The 20,671-nt window shown below is 44.2% G+C and overlaps 1 protein-coding gene across 1 annotated transcript in view; it reads right to left on the bottom strand.

Moving 5' to 3' along the window:
- Window positions 1-14,479, bottom strand: part of FGD1 (FYVE, RhoGEF and PH domain containing 1) — a 267,137-nt gene extending 252,658 nt beyond the window's left edge. The window contains exon 1 of the mRNA XM_040322864.1: window positions 13,813-14,479. Within this exon, the coding sequence (XP_040178798.1) occupies window positions 13,813-14,077 (265 nt within the window). The 5' untranslated portion in view covers window positions 14,078-14,479. The remainder of the gene's footprint in view (window positions 1-13,812) is intronic.
- Window positions 14,480-20,671: the final 6,192 nt, after the last annotated feature.

Genomic DNA, 20,671 nt, shown 5'->3' with positions numbered 1-20,671 from the left:
GCCTGTCTTCATATACTACATGCTCAGAATATGTGAGACTATGGGATTAATTTACTAAAACTAGAGAGTGCAAAAACCGGTGCAGCTCTGCATAGAAACCAATCAGCTTCCAGGTTTTTTGTCAAAGCTTAGGGCCCCTTTCAGATGAGCGGATCCATCAAAGCGGAATTCACCTGCTCTGCGGGGGATCTCTCTGCTGATTCTCGCTGAGCAGACGGATGACAGGTCCGTGTCCGCTCCGCTATGCAGATCGAACACGGACACAGCCTGCTCTCCTCTATGGGGCCGTCAGATAGGAGCAAACTGCATGTTCGTTTTCCATCTGATTGTCATCTGATCCGATCCGCTGGACAGATTTTATCGGATCGGATACTCGGCGGATGTTAGCAGACACCATAGAGAACAATGGGTGATCCGATCGGGTCCGCCTAAAAAAACTGACAGGTGGACACGATCAGTCCGCTGGTGTGAAAGAGGCCTAATTGAACAAGCTGAAGTTAAAAGCTGATTGGCTACCAGGAATAGCTATACCAGATATTGCACTCTCCAGTTTTAGTAAATCAACCCCAACGTGTTAGGTCAGGCAGTTGATAGGCTGTGGAAGGGTAGGGCTTCATTACTGGCACATTTATGGAATGTTACCTGCTTAGAAATCTACTTCTACTACAACAACCAGAAGCTACCATGGAGGATCTGTGGTTTGTGTCATATGACACTTCATTCATGCTTCTGCATTCGTCTGAGCTTGGTTGGCTAAAAGCCCAGAAAATACACAAACTAACTTTTCAGGTTTATCAATCATTTAATGGCCGTAAGTACCCTGCAACTATTTGGCTTTCAATAAAACCAGGGACCAAAGTCTGCAAAGGGCAACAGTGGGCTGTCACATTGTGCGATGCACCAACAGTCTGTGGAGGCTAACTTGTGCTGTTTATTTATTTTTTTGAAAGCCCATGGTGTGTGAACACACTCAAAAACTTCACCCGGTGGCAGAAAATTGTGCACACAAATAAAGAATGAAATACAAAAAAGTGCACCGGGTATACACAAGCCCTTTAAAATCAGGGGGCCTTGCCCTGATCCCCCGGGCGTTAGGCTCCAGACGGGGAGTGGGGTACATACACTTGGTCCATCTGGCCGAAACCAGATGGACCCCATTCTCTGGAGGGTCTGCCGAAACAGACCCACCCAAGTACTAGGTGGGGCTCCCCTGAAGGGACAACCCATGAGATAGGGTGAACTAAGCCAGAAGGCCATGTCCACACTCTCCCAAGACTTTCAGGGCAGGTCCGAGGACCTACACCCTACCAGTCACACGTGCAAAAATCGTGTACAAACATAAAAATAAAAAAATGACAAAAGGGCTTAAATAAAAGAAAGTGGCGAGATCAAAGTGGAGAGGAGAGTGAAAAGTGGTCATTTTGTAAGACAATGACCAGGCCCTCCAGCCAGGAATCAAGATTTCCTCCGGTCCCGGCCAAAAGGCCCGGCCCAGGAGGCAGGTGGAAAAGGTGTGATGTAGTGCAGTGACCGTGGTGCCATAAATCAGAGTGACCCTCACTCACAGTGATTTTACAGCACCCCTGGACTGCCACTCCAGGGGCACATACACCATGGGCTTCTTTTCAAGCCTGACCCTCAGCGGTCCTTGCCAGATAGAGAGCCCTTCCAGGTTTTCTTGGAGAGAGTCGCCAACAACAATGCAGCCGCCACCAGTACTAGCCTTTCCAGGCCACCATCATTCCAGCGGATTTTCGTATTATCACCCCGAACTCCCGTTCAGGGTGATGACAGCTCCTCCACCGGACGATGACAGTGACCACACCAATCCTAGCCAGAAGGCCAGGATAACTCAGTGCTGTTGCTTCCTAAGATGGAAATGAGGGACACCTATTAGCAAATGTATGTAGAGGTATGTAGGCATAGAACACCCCCCGCCATCCACTTAAAGGAGAACCACTACTATTCCTGTATTCTGGCTTTTGGAATTTACAGATGAAGCAATTTAGAAATTGGATGAAAGGTTTTGCATTGTAAAACACTTTTTAATAGATAAATAGTGCATTTTATATAGAACTATATAAATCAGTCCAAAAATGAGGGACAAATGAAAAAGGAAAGAGGAACTTTGTTCAAAATGTCGTCAGTTGGCAGAATGGTGTCTTGTATCAGAGGGAGGAGTAGTGCCCCAGGAGCCGGATAAAGGCAGGCAAAGGGCCGCAGTTTGGAGACCACTGATTTAGACAACTCTTCTTCTACAATTGTTATGGTCTAACCAGAAGCACAAAAAATAAAAATAAACTTGATAAAAGTAGAAAGATTGAGGCAATATGTTATTCATAAGCGAATAATACAATTAAAAAAGGTTCTATAAGCAAAGTTCATGTAAGTTCTTATGAAAGCATAATAATCAAAAGTGCCCTTTTTGGGCAGTGAGTAAGAGGACATTTCTCTAATAGAGCCATGGACAGCAGAACCTGACAGAGGCTCTAGTTTTTCTTCATTCCATCCAAAACTAAGAAAAAGTTCTTAAGCTTTGTACACACGACCGGTAATCTCGTCAGGAAAAAAACGTAATTTTTCTCGACGGGACTCTTGTCGAGCTTTCCTTGCATACACACTGTCAATCCAAAATCTCGTCGGTCTAAAGCGTGGTGACGTACAACACGCACAATGGCAGTATAAAGGGGAAGTTCGATTCCAATGGCGCCACCCCTTGGGCTCCTTTCACCAATCTCGTGTTACTGCGTGTTAGTTAAAAGTTTGGTGAGAGACGATTCGCGCTTTTCAGTCTTCGTGCTTTCAGATCGTTTTCTGCTGTTCAGAATGCTGACGAATGTGCCATCTCCATTACGAACACTAGTTTTACCAGAAGGAGCGCTCCCGTCTCATACTTGATTCTGAGCATGCGTGTTTTTTTTAAGACTCGGAAAAGCATACACACGACAAGTTTTCTCGTCGGAAAACAGTCCGACGAGAACATTGAGAATCCCGATGAGAAAATAGAGAGCAGGTTTCTTTATTTTTCTTGTCGACATTCCCGGCAGTTTTCTCAACGAAAAACCATACACGCAAACTATTTTCTCGGCAAAAAGCTTCCTTGCTGGTTTCTTGCCGAGAAAACCAGTCGTGTGTACGAGGCTTGAGTTTTGAGTTCTTTAACCCCCCCCCCCCTTCTTCCCTCTTTGTTCCCCCTTTTTATTGTCTTTCAGGCCTTTCTTTTATATTCTTACTTGCGATTTTTTTTTTTTTTTTTTTTTCGAAATCTCAGGTAACAGGTTAGCTGTTGTAATTATGAAGGAGGTTGACGGACATTAAGAACATGAAAGGTGAATTTTAAGATCAAACAAGTGAATGAATTTATTAATGAGGTTAACGTGTATGCTGTTACCATACTCTCATATAGCACCCTTGATGGCGTATGGCCTTCAGGCTATGGGAGGATTGAAGTATATGGAAATAAGTATGGATATGTGCCTTTGCTTTATGATTGGGAATGTTGATATAGAGAATGTAGCTATTCATAACTACAGTTTTTTGGGAATACATCCACTGCTTTTCAACGTATCATTACCTACTCTTTTCTTTTGTTTGTGTTTTATTATGTATGTATTCTATTTAGAGGATCCGTAATTCTTTTAATTTTCCTTGCCTCCGGCTTTACCTTTTGTGAACCGTTTTTTCCTTTTCTTTTTGTGAAAACCTTCAATAAAAACAATTGAATAAGAAAATGTTTTGGCTATTAATAGACTCTGTAATAATTAAAAAAATCCACATCCCTTTCTTTATTTTCATTTTTTGTGCTTTTTAGCAGATGAATGTATAATTCCCAATTAGGCCAAGTAGACATGGGCTTACCAGGCATCGCCTACTCTTGATAATGTAAACCTGTTCTGGTCTAAAATGTTCCTAAATTAGCAGTGGTGCTTAGGTACAGGCACCTTTTGAGGTTAGACTTCAAATCGGTCTTTGAATTATTTCCTCAGGAACAGTGATGATAAACTTTCTTCATGCATGGGGCATAAAGTACAGCACCTGATTTCCAGCTAATGTTATGGTACAGAAATCTATCAGAGACTGCAGTCATGCATCAGGAGATGTTGAAAACTCACAACATGATTCAGGATATGGATATAGACTGGAGTTACTATATATTGCATGAGACTTCTAGAGCTCACAGCTATTACAAAAGGAGCTGTGAAACACATGTGTGGGTTAGGAATACATCCCAAAAAATCCCTTTTGGTGCCTGTATGAGCCTCTACAACAGTATAATTAGACAGTCATCGATTAAGTATCTTGACCGGTTCCCGACCGGCTCACGCAGATATACTGCAGCAGAATGGCTTTTCTGGGCGAAATCCCAATTTGCCCAAGAGAGCCACCAAAGGGCGCGCAAACACGCCGGACACATGTGCGCGCGCCCATTGCATAGCGGGGAACCCAATGCACTTGGCCGGCGGCAGGGATCCCTGCCGCCGGCCACACGCGCTTGCGTGCACGAGCCCAAGCACGGGGATTTGTGTGTGTAAACACAAATCCCCGTGCTGTCAGAGGAGAGGAAACAGATTGTCTGTTTCTACAAAGTAGAAACAGCGATCTGTCATCTCTCCTAGTCACCCCCCACACCGTTAAAACACAGTGAGGGAGCACACACTTAACCCCTTGATCGCCCTCTAGTGGTAACCCCTTCCCTGCCAGTGACATTTATACAGTAATTAGTGCATTTTTATAGCACTAATCACTGTATAAATGCCAATGATCACAAAAAAGTGGCAAAAGTCTCCGATCTCTCCGTCGCAATACCACTAAAAACCGCAGATCTTTCCCACAGTTTTTAGACACTATGGGCCAGATCCAGAGAGAGAGTAAGCCGGCGTATCTACTGATACGCCGGCGTACTTTCAAATTTCCTGCGTCGTATCTTTAGTTTGAATCCTCAAACCAAGATACAACAGCATCTGGGTTCGATCCGACAGACGTACGGCTTCGTACGCCTTCGGATCGTAGATGCAATACTTTGGCGTCCGCTGGGTGGAGTTCGCGACGTTTTCCGCGTCGGGTATGCAAATTAGCTTTTTCCGACGATCCACAAACGTATGCGCGACCGTCGCATTCTCTTACGTCGTCCCTAGTCGGCTTTTTCCGGCGTATAGTTAAAGCTGGTATTTTGCGGCGTATAGATAGACTTGCCATGTTAAGTATGGCCGTCGTTCCCGTGTCGAAATTTGAATTTTATTTTTTTGCGTAAATCGTCCGTGAATAGGGATGGACGTAACTCACGTCTAAGTTCAAAAAATTACGTTGTTGTGACGTCATTTCGCGCAAAGCACGGCGGGAAATTTCGAAACGGAGCATGCACAGTTCAATTCGGCGCGGGGACGCGCTTCATTTAAATGAATCGCGCCCCCTAATCGCCGATTTGAATTCCGCCACCAGAAATACACTACGCCGCCGTAACTTTCGGCGCGCAATCTTTCAGGATTCTAACCAAAGTCGAAAAACGTACGGCGGCGTAGCGCATCTCTGATACGCTGCGCCTATCCATTTCTATGTGGATCTGGCCTTATAACTTTTGTGCAAAACAATCAATATACGCTTATTGACATTTCTTTTTTTTTTTTACCCAAAATATGTAGAAGAATACATATTGGCCTGAACTGATGAAGAAATGTGTTTTTTTAAAAACATTTTTGGGTATATTTATTATAGCAAAATGTAAAAAATATTGTTGTTTTTTTCAAAATTGACGCTCTTTTTTTGTGTATAGCGCAAAAAATAAAAACCGCAGAGGTGATCAAATACCACCAAAAGAAAGCTCTGTTTGTGGGGGGAAAAAAAGGACGCAGATTTTGTTTGGGTACAGCATTGCATGAATGTGCAATTGTCAATTAAAACGACGCAGAGCCAAATTGTAAAAAGTGCTCTGGTCAGGAAGGGGGTAAAATCTTCTGGGGCTGAAGTGGTTAATCATATCTCTTCCTAAGGATAGCATGTCCTGCTTTTGATAAAGCTATGGAACACCTATATGGGGTATATTCTAAAAGCATCTGGCTTTATAGGAGATGTGGAAAGATGCCTTTGCGATGAGGACAGCTCCAGATGTGTCCAGGAATGTGAACCAACTAACTGAAAGGAAGTCTGTCACAGAGCAAAGCACCTGTGTGTGTGAAGGGCTGTATTGGAGGTAGCCATTGCCTGACTTGTATTACAAAATAGTACTTGGCAGAGATAAACACACAAATTATGGAACAGCTACTTCTATCAGAGTCCTCTCCTATACACATTCACTGTAGCCACCCTGGCGGTATGATTATGTCAGATTTTTGCATTTCAAAGCAATACAATTGTTTTGCATAGAAATTTGCCTTTTATATTGTAGGCCTGTAATTCTAAGTAATAACTCACTTAAATCTGTCCAAACAAGAGTCTAGTAGACATCCCGAGTATGATAAAGCTTGAAACATGAAATCATAAATTATAATACAATAAATAATTAATATAATAATAAAATAAATTTCATTCTTTCATTCTCCTGATATAGACAAATGTCGGTAAAATTGTTTTATTTCATTATTTCAACAGCTTTTTTTTTTTAGGAAAATATTAGGGATAAACCTTTAATACAGGGTGTGAAGTTACAATTAAAGGTTATGTTCATGTCTGTGTTTTTATTGAGAGCTTAGGAATGAAGGTTGTTGGGATATAAGGAACAAGCCAGCTTGTATCTATGCACATGAAGTGGAATAGAACAAGTGCCAGGTGGGAGGAAAGTGGTCCATCAAGCAAGTGCACAATCGAGGAGACACTGACCATTTATACTCAGTTCTGACAGCTACACCAACTTGCCATCTGCCACTATGTAGCCACATGGTGTCCTCATAGAAGACAATGATCTAATATATGGGTCACCAGAAAACACAGACAGTTGAGGCTTTTCGAGGAGGGGGGAGAAGTAAGCAGACTGGCTAGAAAGCCTTGTCAGTCACTTTTGTTACTGCAGTGTGTGCCTCCCCGGGCTTCAACTGTTTCACGATGCAAATATATCTGTTAAGGGAGCTTGCAGTCCATTCTGCCTCACCAAATTTACACCACCATCTACAGGCCAAATTTTTACAAAAATGGGCCATCTAGGTATTGATGGCCGGCCGTATACAGTAGTTCTGAGGACAACAGCCAATTGATTGGATGTGTGCGCCCGTGCTGCGCATGCGCAGTAGCGTATCGTTCGTCTGCGCATGAGCAGTTGTAATTCTTCTCCTGTTTGTTGTTTTATTAACACTCTGGCCTCACTGAGCATGTGCGGCCTGGGCTCCTGTGATTGTGCTTTAACCACTTAAGACCCGGACCAAAATGCAGCTAAAGGACCAGGCCCCTTTTTGCAAATCGGGACTGCGTCACTTTAACTGACAATTGCGCGGTCGTGCGACGTGGCTCCCAAACAAAATTGGCGTCCTTTTTTTTCCCACAAATAGAGCTTTCTTTTGGTGGTATTTGATCACCTCTGCGGTTTTTATTTTTTGCGCTATAAACAAAAATAGAGCGACAATTTTGAAAAAAATTCAATATTTTTTACTTTTTGCTATAATAAATATCCCCCAAAAATATATAAAAAAAATGTTTTCCTCAGTTTAGGCCAATACGTATTCTTCTACCTATTTTTGGTAAAAAATATCGCAATAAGCGTTTATCGGTTGGTTTGCGCAAAATTTATAGCGTTTACAAAATAGGGGATGGTTTTATTGCATTTTTATCAAATTTTTTTTTTTTTACTACTAATGGCGGTGATCAGCGATTTTTTTCGTGACTGCGACATTATGGCGGACACTTCGGACAATTTTGACACATTTTTGGGACCATTGTCATTTTCACAGCAAAAAATGCATTGTATACTGTGGAAATGACAGTTGCAGTTTGGGAGTTAACCACAGGGGGCGCTGAAGGGGTTATGTGTCACCTAATGTGTGTTTACAACTGTAGGGGGGTGTGGCTGTAGGTGTGATGTCATCGATTGTGAATCCCTATAAAAGAGATCACACGATCAATGACACTGCCACAGTGAAGAACGGGGAAGCCGTATTTACACACGGCTCTCCCCGTTCTTCAGCTCCGGGGACCAATCGCAGGACTCCAGCGGTGATCGGGTCCGCAGGTCCCGGAGCTTCGGACCGGGTCGCGTGCGCGCGCCCCACGGCTGGGCTTAAAGATCAACGTACATATACGTTGATATGCCCAGCCGTGCCATTCTGCCGACGTATATGTGCAGGAGGCGGTCCTTAAGTGGTTAATATGCACAGCTGGTGGCTGTTCTGGTTTGACCTATCAAGTACCTGGACTGCCAGGATGTTACATATATATATGTGGGCGTGCTTGCATCATTGGCCACGCCTCTGATGATAATCAAACTTCGGATGAAACATGTCAGGCTGGCCGATGCAAGCGCGCTGAGAGCCGCGGATTTTTTATGTCATGATGATCTTTGTACACCTGTAAGTAGACTACAATAAGTTCTTGTATGTTTTACCTTCACCTTCACTATTGTTGCTTTCCTTCTTTTCATTGGTTAATTCCATGTGATGATTGCACAATATATCCATCCATTGTCTGAGTCTTGGAATTTCTTGATGTTATGCTGATCGATCCATCAAGTTTGGAATATCGGTTTCCCATTAACCCTCTGCATTGCATAATTACAACGCCTGTTGCCTTAACCATCTGGTGAGCAGATTATTAGCACGGTGGTGTGGTGTGCTCTGCCTATGTTCACACTGAAGCTGCGGTCTTCTATCAGCTCTATCAACTTTCCCCTACATTGATTTATACTTGGACTGTCACTTTATATCATTTGAGCGCTGCATTGTTTATTTACATTATCTATCTAATGTCTCTAATGTTTTTTGTGCATTATGATGATTTTTTAAAACTATGAAGGCCTCTTGTGCCCCCTAGGGAAAGAGAGTCTTGACTGTTGGTGGCATGGCCAGGTACTGTACCAGGTGGCGGTCATTTAAGGATTGGTCAATTTGGGGGATGGGATGGGCCTGAGCCCAGGTAAAAGGGATCGCCCCAGGGAATTCTGGGTCTTTTTGGAAACGTGCTGGGAAGAGCTGGCTGTGACTGACACTGGTTATGAAATGTTCAATGTTGAAAATGTTGAGTTTGCTTTAATAAAGCTGTGGCCTTGCCCTTTCCAACTTAAAGAGGGGGTTCACCCTATAATTTTTTTTTTCTAGCATTAAATTAAGCATAGTAGCGCGAGCTACAGTATGCCTTTATTTATTTATTTTGCCCCGTACTCACTGTGCAATCCTATAGTGAAGATTCCGACTCCCCGCGGGGAATGGGCGTTCCTATCCAGAGGGAAGATGATTGACGGCGATGATTTATTCTAAATAGGCAAAAAGAGCTACTTCCCACTTGCAAATGCACCTGCACAGCGATTAGATGCGAGGACCTCATCGGTGGTTCCCACGATGAGCTGCGAGAACCAGCAATATCGGACGCATGGGAGGGCTGCCGGGCTCATATGGAATTCGCTCACACAGCGATCACATGTGTATGGGCTGATCACTCGAATGTGAGTGCTGCATAAGTGACTGATTACAGACGAGTGGGCATGATTAGGTGCAAGAGCCAGCCAGCTCTATAACAAGCAGGGGCAGCCTACCGACTCCTTCACCTAATCATGCCCACTCGCGTGTAATCAATCGCTCATGCAGCAGTCACATGCGCGTGATCAGCCCATACACACGTGTTCGCTGTATGAACAATTCCATATAAGCAGGCATCCTCCCATTGCTTTCAATAGGGCTGTCCCGCTAATTGCGGGAACCCCTGCTGAGGTTTTCACCTCTATTCGCCATGCAGGTGCATTCGCACGCGTAAATGCATATTTATACTAGAATTGATAAAACTGCTATTTCAGTATCCTGGGATTGAGAACTGGTTCAATCTTTGTAGGGGTCACAGTGCATGTGTGTTGATGCATGTTTTATGCTGCGTTTCGGCGGCACATTCATATGAATGGATTTCCCAATGCACTAAAACTGTGGCAAGGAAGTACTTTTTTGTTTTTAACCACTAGCCAACCAGCCGCCGTCATTATACTGTGGCAGGATGGCTCTCTCGCGCAAATCGTCGTAGCCGTAATTCAGGCCTTTAAACAGCTATAGCAGGTGCGCGCGCCCACTGCACTGTGGGAGATCCGATTCGCGTGGCCGGCGGTCACACGCGATCGCGGGCACGAGAGCCAGAATGGGGATTTGTGTGTGTAAACAAACAAATCCCTGTTCTGTTAGGAGAGGAGAGACAGATCGTCTGCGCCTACTAAGTAGGAACAGTGATATGTCTCCTCCTCTAGTCAGTCCCATCCTCCCACAGTAAGAAACACAAACTAAGGAACACATTTAACCCCTTGATCACCCCCTAGCGTTAACTCCTTCCCTACCAGTGACATTTACACAGTAATCAATGCATTTTTATAGCACTGTTCGCTGTATAAATGTCAATGGTCCCAAAAATGTGTCAAAAGTGTCCAACCTGTCCACCGCAATGTCGCAGTCCCGATAAAAATTGCAGATCGCCGCCATTACTAGTAAAACAATATAAAATTATAAAAATGCCATAAATCTATCCCTTATTTTGTAGATGCTATAACTTTTGCGCAAACCGATCAATATACGCTTTATTTTTTTACCAAAAATATGTAGAAGAATACATATCGGCCTAAACTGATGAAGAAATTTGTTTGTTTTTTTACTTAAATTGTGGGATATTTATTATAGAAAAAACTAAAGAATATAGTTTTTTGTAAAAAAAAGAAATTGTCGTTATTTATTTGTTTATAGCGTAAAAAATAAAAACCGCAGAGGTGATCAAATACCACCAATAGAAAGTTCAATTTGTGGGGATAAAAGGACGTCAATTTTGTTCGAGTACCATATCGCACGACTGCGCAATTGTCAGTTAAAGCGACGCAGTGCCGTATCGCAAAAAAATGGCCTGGTCATAAGGGGGGCAAATCCTTCTGGGGCTGAAGTGGTGAAAACACACTGAATCAGAATGCACTGCACATTGTGACCATGCTTTCTGATGCACTTAAATGCATGTGCATTAGCAAAGTATATTGGAGTGCCGCTAAAGCGTATCTATGGTCAAAATTTTAAATCATGTATTCATTTCTACTTTGCAATTTAAATATTTCTAGCCTACTCCTATTAATCTGAACGATGTTGAAGTTTTCGAACATCCCCACACTTTTACTTCCTTGAATCCTGTGACATGTTTACTATAACTTGCCAGTAGGCACTGCTGTGCTACACATTTCACAGAGGCCCAGATTCAAGAAGCAATTGCGCCTGTGTAACCATAGGTTACACAGCGCAATTGCTTACTTGCTCCGGCGTTCCGAATGCTCCTGATTCAGGAACATCGTAACGCCGACTGCAGTCTAAAATCTGCGTGGCATAAGGCTCTTATGCCACGCATATTTTAGGCTGCATTCCTGCGATGACCGCTAGGGGGGCGCTCCCATTGTGCTCAGTGTATAGTATGCAAATTGCATACTAACACCGATTCACAATGTTGCGCGAGCCCTGCGTACGCAAGTTACGTCGTTTCCGTACGGCGTGTTTAGCGTAAGGCTGCCCCTTCTAATAGTAGGGGCAGCCAATGCTAAAGTATACCCGTCGTTCCCGCGTCGCGAAATTTGAATTTCACGTCGTTTGCGTAAGTGATTCGTGAATGGCGCTGGACGCCATTCACATTCACTTGGAAGCAAATGACGTCCTTGCGGCGTCATTTGCCGCAATGCACGTCGGGAAAGTTTATTTATTTTAATTTAAATGATTCCCGCCCCCTACGGGATCAATTAAATTGCGTGCTCTAGCCCTGGGCAATTTTGCCGGCGCGCCCGCGCAATTCACGGAGCTTCCGCTTCGTGAATCAAGGGCAGCAGAGCAAATTTGCGGGGGCGCAGGGCAAAATCGTTGCCCTGCGTCTCCGTAAATAATGCGCAGATCTCTTTGAATCCAGGCCAGAGCCTACAGAAGCGCTGAGAGGAGGAGATTCAGGATGCGGAATCACTGCTTTCAGGCAGCAAGTACCATGGGATATGTAGTCCTTGGAAGTCAAAATTAAACAGCAGAGGAGACGTTTCAAAGCATGCAGGGAATCCAGGAAGTTGGATAAAAGTATTTCCATTACAAATGTTATAAAATTAAAGTTTATGCTGCGACTACAGATATCCTTTAAGAATGAATGGCAGTGCAACGCAACTACAATGAGGACACGTGATTTCGCACTCTGCGGGACCGCATGCAATTTTCTGTGCTTTCATTTGGTGCGTTGATATGAACAGGACCTCAGTCTCTCTCTCTCTCTCAGTCAAAACAAGAGACTTTAAAAATGGCTGTGCATGAAAGAGACACAACAAGATATGCATGAACAAGGTGCATAGGGGTGAAACAGCAGCTCATACAGCTCACCTGCACTAGAGCCCAGAGATTATAGAAGCCCTCAACCAAAATAATCGATTGTAAGACTCTGGGAGACAGGACACAACAAAATTGTAATGAAACAATCCAGATTGCAAAGAAAGTGCAGTAAAAAGGCTATTGGGGACTTGCCAAAAGAAAAAAAAGCCGAACACCATACCTGGCGGTACCTGAAGCATGTGATAGATCAGCGGCATAACAAAAAGGGTAGGACAAGCATCAACAGCTGCCAGGCCTATGGGAGCTAGAGGGGCACAATCTGGTTTTCAAAAATATCATGCTTTATTTATCAGCGGAATCTTCACTCAGTAACTGGTTATACTTTTTAAGGCATTTGGGTGTGTGGTTGATGTTAATGATAACAATATTTCACAGGACATCAAGTCACTTCAGTGTTAGGGCTAAAAAGGCATCAGGTTATGAGGGGGGCATATTTATAAAAATCAGTGAATGTAATATTCACCAAACATTGTCTGTAGGTGAATCTTTCAGGTGTAGGTGTTTAAAACGACAGTGATTGATTCACAAATCGGTGAATAACTGGTGAAAGTGACATTCACTGCTTTATAACTATGCCCCCTAGTATCATTGAACAGCTGCCACCTTGCAATTCAAACTACCGTATGTCGTATGAGACATTTACAAAGGTTATTGCAACACCAAATTCATATCTATGCAGGTTTTCAGTGACCCACCATGACCTATAAAAGGCGTACGTCACCTGCATGCTGAAATAACCTTTGGAAAAATGGTGTTCCTCGCATGATTGGCCTTATTATGATTCCATTTTATAAGTATAATGCACAGAAACTTCCCAGGGTCAGCACATCTTCCATATCCACGATATCTTCTATATCCTATATCACCAGCATTAGAGTAGCCCCAACGGAGACGGTTACCCGAATCCTGCCCATCTGCGTTTTTTAAAAATGTCATACTTATTGGTTAACCTCGGAACATATGAATGCAAACTGATTACCTCTTAAAGGGTCAGTCCACCCACAACTGATATTACCGTCATGTGTGGACCCCAGGGGACAAAAACACCCATTGGTTGTTCATATCGCTTGCATAATCCAGGAGCCAGATTTTCCCTGTCATGCAAAATAAAAATAAAATAAAAGAAGGAGAGTGAGACACCCCCGGTGGTCGTCATGGCAGGTGAGCAGACCTAGGAACTCAGGTGCAGGATTTTTTGCTGTTGGGGGGTTTAACCTGAAGGATTCAACCTGCTGGCATCAACCCTAAAAAATGAATGTCACTTTTGGGTGCACACATCAGATTACAAAACGTACATGCCAGTGCAACATTTACCCACCTTCATTTTGCTGGGTATGGCCTCCAGGACTTGCTGCAGCGCCTCCAATATGATAGGAGAAGCGTCTGGATTGGAATTGCTTGGCATAGGATCCTGGCTCCTCTCGGGGGCATGTTGGTGGGTAGGTGTAAGCAGTGCTCCTGGGCCGGTTTACCTGCATGTTTTCAGGGTGAAGGGGACAGACCTGTGTCCCTTTACCTGGCAGCTCAACCTCTCCCCTCTGACCATATGGGAAGCCAGGAGAGGGGTCTGGCTGAACAGACATGGAGAAGGTCCAGGCATTGGTAAATGGACATGGGCAGAAAGTAGAGTCAGGAGCCTAAATCACACAACACCAGCCTATTCCTTGCTCCTCTCTCTTTATGCCGGATGCTGCGTGATGAAATCTTGATTTAAAATATTTAGAAGTGATCTTCCTTTTGCCAGTAAAAAAATAAATAAAATGCAGTACTCCTATAATCCAAGGTATTGCTGCATCAGCAAGCAGCTGCCTCACAGGGATATCACAGTGGAGTGAGACAGATGCTGCAGTACACAAGCAAAGCCAGGCAATTCCTGTCGCGAGATGGTCTGTGGGCTCTTCTGTAACACCACACATCAGTCAGATAGTATTTCCAAGCCCATCCTGGAGGGGCTCCGTCCACTGCTCCACCATCCTCCCACTGGCTTCCTTGTTTTTTTTTTTTTTTTTAGCCTGATGGCTAATCCATCACTCCCCCCCCCCCCTCTTCCTTATTCCTCCACAATAAGCAGACTGCTTTGCCTGGAGGAAGGTCAGCTCTTGTATGAATTAACACCTTGTCCTCAGCTGTCCTTAAATCATTTGCAGGACTGGGCACCCAAAAAAACAGCAGAGCTGCGTCGTCAAGGTGCCACCTCTACCTTCCCGAAGGCTGCCAAGCACCCTTGGGTGCAACAATCATGCCTTCTGTTCAAGGCAAGCACACCTCACTCAGGCTCAGTCTGCAATATCCTTTGTTCTCTCTGCTTTTGCTAGTGATGGTTTTGGCTTGCAAACACACTCCTGCCTGCAGTTTTTTCTCCTTCTCTTCTCTCTCCTTTTTTTTTTTTTTTTTTTTTTACTGTGTATGTGAAATCTGACTCGCTTTCCTTTGCCGTTGGATTTCACGTCAGATGTATTTAAAATCTGGTCTGGATTTTCCCCTCGCACATGGCTTTGCCCACCACCCCCCCAATCTCACAGGAATACTGTCCATAGCATTATTTTTTTTTTTTCATGACTTATGCAGCATCCTGCCTTAATAATGCTATTAACCACTTCTCTGCGGCTGCTGTAGTGTAGGGTATATAGTGATAGAGCTATGATATGGCCGCATCTGGTACCAAGAAGGTGAAGAAGGCATTGTAGAGATGTACTAGGTAAATGAAAGCAGACCCTGAGAGAAGGAGAAGAGAGGCTGGATGGGAAACCATCCCAATATAGCTCCCTGCAATGCCCCCGAGAGTCAGCCGACAAGAGGAATATCCTCCACATAGAAATAGCAGATAACATCTGTTTCTGTGCTGGATGATTGATCTTTAATAGATCCGTCACAAAACATCTAAGGGCAGCCATACCTTGGGTGATGCTTGCAAAGAATGTAAATGATTTGAGCAAAATTGGAGATATTCAGCAGGGGTTAAATCAAAAAGGAATAGCGCACATTTGTGAGCACTGGAAATGTTCATTATTATTGGGACCCTAAAGCATAACTAAACTAGGGTTGCACCTGTTCAGGATTCACCTGGGCAGTCCGGGTTTTAGATCCTGTGTCCAGGTTTCAGTCCACCTAAAACCTGGACACATCAGAGGCAGCCCTGCAGCACCAGTTCCCCTATCCCCCTCTTCCCTACCGTCGGCTTACAGTGCTTGTAATTATATTGGTTGGGGGGAGGCTTTAACTGGGGTACAAAATGACCTGGAAGGGGGGATAATACTGGGGGACAGACTGACCTGGGGGGGGGGGGGGATTTTACTGGGGAAGAGACTGACCTGGGGGGGGGGTCATACTGGGGGGGACAGACTGACCTGGGGCAGGCAATTATACTGGAGGACAGACTGACCTGGGGTGGGGGATTATACTGGGTGATAGACTGACCTGGGGTGTGTACTGGGGGACAGACTGACCTGGGGGACAGACTGACCTGGGGGGTGAACTGGGGGACAGAATGATCAAGGAGGGATTATATTGGAGGACAGACTGACCTGGGGCTGGGGGGTTACGGGGGGGGGGGGGGACAGACTGACCAAGGAGGGATTATACTGGAGGACAGGCTGACCTGAAGGGATGTAGTGGGGTACAACAGACCCTGTTTGATTTAACTATGCTCCTTAATCTTCTCCTATTATTATCACAATTTGGCAAAACCAACTGTTCACCACGGGACGCTACATGTGCTTCAATGCTACTCTTCTTGGGGCACCCAAAGGTGTCCCAGGTCTTTTACAATCCTAAAAAAAGAATTGGTGTGTGCCGCTAAAGAGTTTGACTTGATGAAAAGGTGGCAACCCTAAACTAAACCCAAATACAAAAATCTATTACATTGTAGCTTACCAATCATTGGAGATGGTGGCGGCATTCGTTTTCAAGATTGAATTTCTTTATTATTCACCTGGACGTCAGCCAGTAACACACCACCTGTCTTAGGGGGCTACAATCAGGGCCGCCGGTACAAGGGGTGGGCAGAGAGGGCACTTGCTCTGAGGGCAGTGTTAATGGGTGTGAAAAGGGGGCGCTGGGAGCATCAGATGATTCTCCTACCTTGCAGTAGGAAGTGGCTGACAATCACTCCTCCAATGTATCTATGGAGGAGCAATGTAGCCACCCTTGTACAGCAGCATTGTTGGTCAGTGGAGAGGTTAGATTTAAGTTGGCCATAGTTGGTTCAAATCTCGGACATTTCAGCAGGGACCGGCCGAGATTCAAGCCATGTATGGGCAGGCTGATGGTACCCAAGTTGGTCGACTTATCGACTGGTACCACCAGCCTGTTCGGTTTTTTATGCGATTTATCACAGTGGGGTTTATTTACTAAAGGCAAATCCACTTTGCACTACAAGTGCACTGCAAGTGCACTCGTTGCAGATCTGAGGGGGACATGCAAGGAAAATAAAAAAACGCATTTGTGCTTGTACATGATTGGATGATAAAATCAGCAGAGCTTCCCCTCATTTCAGATCTTCCCCTCAGATCTAAAGTGAATGCACTTTCAAGTGCACTTGTAGTGCAAAGTGAAATTGCCTTTAGTAAATCAACTGAGGGCTAAAACCTGAAAGCTGATTGGTTACTATGCCCAGCTGCACCAGATTCTGTGTGCACCAGTTTTATTTACTTTTACAGAAAAGTTGTGTGCATCAGTTTTAGGCTGGATTCACACCTATGCATTTTTAGTGCTTTTTGCATTTTGCAGATTTGCACTACAGAAGGTGTTCCATAGGAAACCATGTTAAATGGACTGTAGTGCAAATCTGCAAAATACAAAAAGCACTGAAAATGCATAGGTGTGAACCCAGCCTCCCCCGCTGTCTGTGTTTGGGGATGTGCACCCTCATGTCAAGATTGGCATAACAGGGCGTAATTTATTTGTGCCCATGCACATGGGTTCACGGCCTCCCCCCTTCCCCTATTGCATTATCATTTCCCAGAGGAATACATTTAAAAAAAAAAAAAATGTGTGTGCATTTACTCATATGTTATATATTGGAGCGCTGCCCCTTTAAGGTTTTGCAGGTACTTGGACAAAGGTGTTTCCTGACTGGCCCAGGCGAAGCAGGTGACCAGTGGAAGGTTCTGGAACTCACCTGGACCCTATTTAAGGCTGCAGAGAACGCTGCTTCTGGCTGCTGGCTGGGTACTGGACTTTGCTCCCCTCCCCGTCGTTGGCACGTTTATGTGGTTCGTCACCCCTCGATCAGAGGGGGACTTTACAGTTTACAAGTGATACTAGCTGCTCAAGTCCTGAGACTGAGCAGGGAAAATTTTCTGTATTGCAAGTTATCAGTATTTGGTGGTTACGTGAATTTAAATAAAAAATAAAATGGTTATATTCAGTATTATAGCAATAAAGTGCCATGGCCATTAATTAAGCCATATGATGGTAGATGTGTTTTATTTCTGTGGGGTTTTTGGGGGGTGTGGCCTGCGATACCATGTGTCCGTGCAGCCGCTGTGTCCCAACTGACATGAATGGGATTGCCTGCACAGGGGTACATGGAACACCTGTGCATCCTTTTGCAGGTAAATAGGTCCCTCACATGGTGTACAGTGCCTGACAAAAGTCTTGTCGCTTCTCTATTTTGTAGAAACTCCTGCTATTAACCTGACTTTTAATAAATCAATTGGCGTTAGAAATAGCTCATATGAAAAGCTAAAGCCCTCCCAAATGATGTTTAATGCACTGAAATAAATTAGTTTCACTGAAAAAAGATTTATCATTTAATCAAGACAGAAAGGTCAGTTTTTGCCACGACATAAGTGTTTTCGCCTTGTTATATGAACTTCAAAACATGCCCAAGATTCACCCGGAGACAAAAGTGTTGATTATCAAGAGGCTGAAGAGTCGACCAGATCCACTGCTGATGTGGCAGACACCTTCAATGTGTCTCAGAGTCAAGTTCAGAGGATAAAAAAACGATTTGAAGAGACTGGAGACGTTTTGGACAAGGCCAGGTCAGGCCGACCCTGCAAGACAACTGCTCGAGAGGACCGTTTGTTGGCTCGAAAATCCAAGGCCAGCCCATTTTCCACTGCAGCAGAGCTCCACGAGACCTGGTCACCTGAAGTCCCTGTGTCAACCAGAACAGTTTGTCGGATTCTGTCTCAAAATGGCCTCCATGGTCAAATCAGTGCCCATAAGCCAGCACTAAACAAAAGATAATTGAAAAACCGTGTGGCATTTGCCAAGGGCCACAACCTGCTAAAAGGATGGACTCTGGAAAAGTGGCAGAAGGTAGATTTTTCAGATGAATCTTCTGTTGAATTACACCACAGTCGCCGCAAATATTGCAAGAGACCTACTGGAACCCGCATGGAGCTGAGATTTACCCAGAAAACAGTGAAGTTTGGTGGAGGCAAAATCATGGTCTGGGGTTACATCCAGTATGGGGGTGTGCGAGGGATCTGCAGGGTGGAAGGCAACATCAATAGTCTAAAATACCAAGAAATCTTAGCTACCTCATATTCCCAACCATAAAAAAGGCCAAATGTTGCAGCAGGATGGTGCTCCATCGCATACTTCCATCTCCACATCAAAGTTCCTTAAAGCGGGAGTTCTCCCATAAATGTTTTTTTTAACTTCGATTCCCTTAGATTGATGCTCGTTGTGTCTAGGGGAATCGGCTAGTTGTTTTAGAACCAGAGCAGTACTTACCGTTGTAGAGGGCGATCTTCTCCGCTACTTCCGGGTATGGGTCTTCGGGACTGGGCGTTCCTTCTTGATTGACAGTGTTCCGACAGGCTTCCGACGGTCGCATCCACCGCGTCACGAGTAGCCGAAAGAAGCCGAATGTTGGTGCGGCTCTATACTGCGCCTGCGCACCGACGTTCGGCTACTTTCGGAAAATCGTGACGCGATGGATGCGACCGTCGGAAGCCTGTCGGAAGACTGTCAATCAAGAAGGAACGCCCAGTCCCGCAGCCCATACCCGGAAGTGGCGGAGAAGATCGCTCTCTAAAAAGGTAAGTACAGGTTCGATTTTAAAACAACTAGCCGATTCCCCTAGACTAAATGAGCATCACTCTAAGGGTAAAAACAGCATTTTAGCGGTGAACCTCCGCTTTAAGGCGAAGAAGATCAAGATGCTCCAGGATTGGCAGGCCCAGTCACCAGACATGAACATCATTGAGAATATGTGGTGTAGGATGAAAGAGAAAGCATGGAAAACAAAACCAAAGAATATTGATGAACTCTGGGAGGCATGCAAGACTGTTTTCTTTGCTATTCCTGATGACTTCATCAATAAATTGTATGAATCCTTGCCAAACTGCATGGATGCTGTCCTTCAAGCTCATGGAAGTCATACAAGATATTACATTTGGATCTCACAGCACCACTACTTAATTTGCTGACATATTTTTGGATTTTCAGTAAAGTTGTTCAATTTCTGTATAGGCGACAAAACTTTTGTCTTGCCAAAATTTGACCTTTCTGTCTTGATTAAATGATAAATCTTTTTTCAGTGAAACTAATTTATTTCAGTGCATTAAACATCATTTGGGAGGGCTTTAGCTTTTCATATGAGCTATTTCTAACGCCAATTGATTAATTAAAAGTCAGGTTAATAGCAGGAGTTTCTACAAAATAGAGAAGCGACAAGACTTTTGTCAGGGACTGCATGGCCTGATTCACACCTATGCAGGTTGCAGTTTGCATGTTCCTGATGCATTTTGCGTTTTTCAATACACGTTTTTGATCCATTAAAGTCTATGGAACCAAAAAAAAGTCCCTGGCCCTGTCCATAAAAATGCACAGATGTAAACTACATCCATAGGAAACCATGTTAAATAGTCTAGTATTTTTTCTGAAAAACGTAGATAACGGTGAGCAGGCACACTAACAATACCTGTGCTAAACTCGTCATTGCCGCTCCGGCCAATCAAAGCGCCGCAGAGGCAATTACAGTAAGAAGATCGCCAGAGACATGGCGGCGGAGGGCACGGAGGAGAGCTTCGTTCACAGGTATGTCGGTCATAATGAGCTAGTATGCTGAGCATACTAGCTCATTATGACTTTATCTTGCAGGGTATTTAAAAAAATAAAAAGGTACAAGGGTTTACTTCCTCTTTAAAGTGAGTTGTAAAATAACAGACTTACTACTAGTCAGATCATTAGGTAATACAACTATGTTACAAGGGGGACTC

Source organism: Rana temporaria, chromosome 9, assembly GCF_905171775.1.
Source record: "Rana temporaria chromosome 9, aRanTem1.1, whole genome shotgun sequence".
NCBI classification, from domain to species: domain Eukaryota; kingdom Metazoa; phylum Chordata; class Amphibia; order Anura; family Ranidae; genus Rana; species Rana temporaria.
The sequence above is the reverse complement of the archived record's forward strand: the minus strand, read 5'-3'. Positions and strand labels throughout refer to the sequence as shown.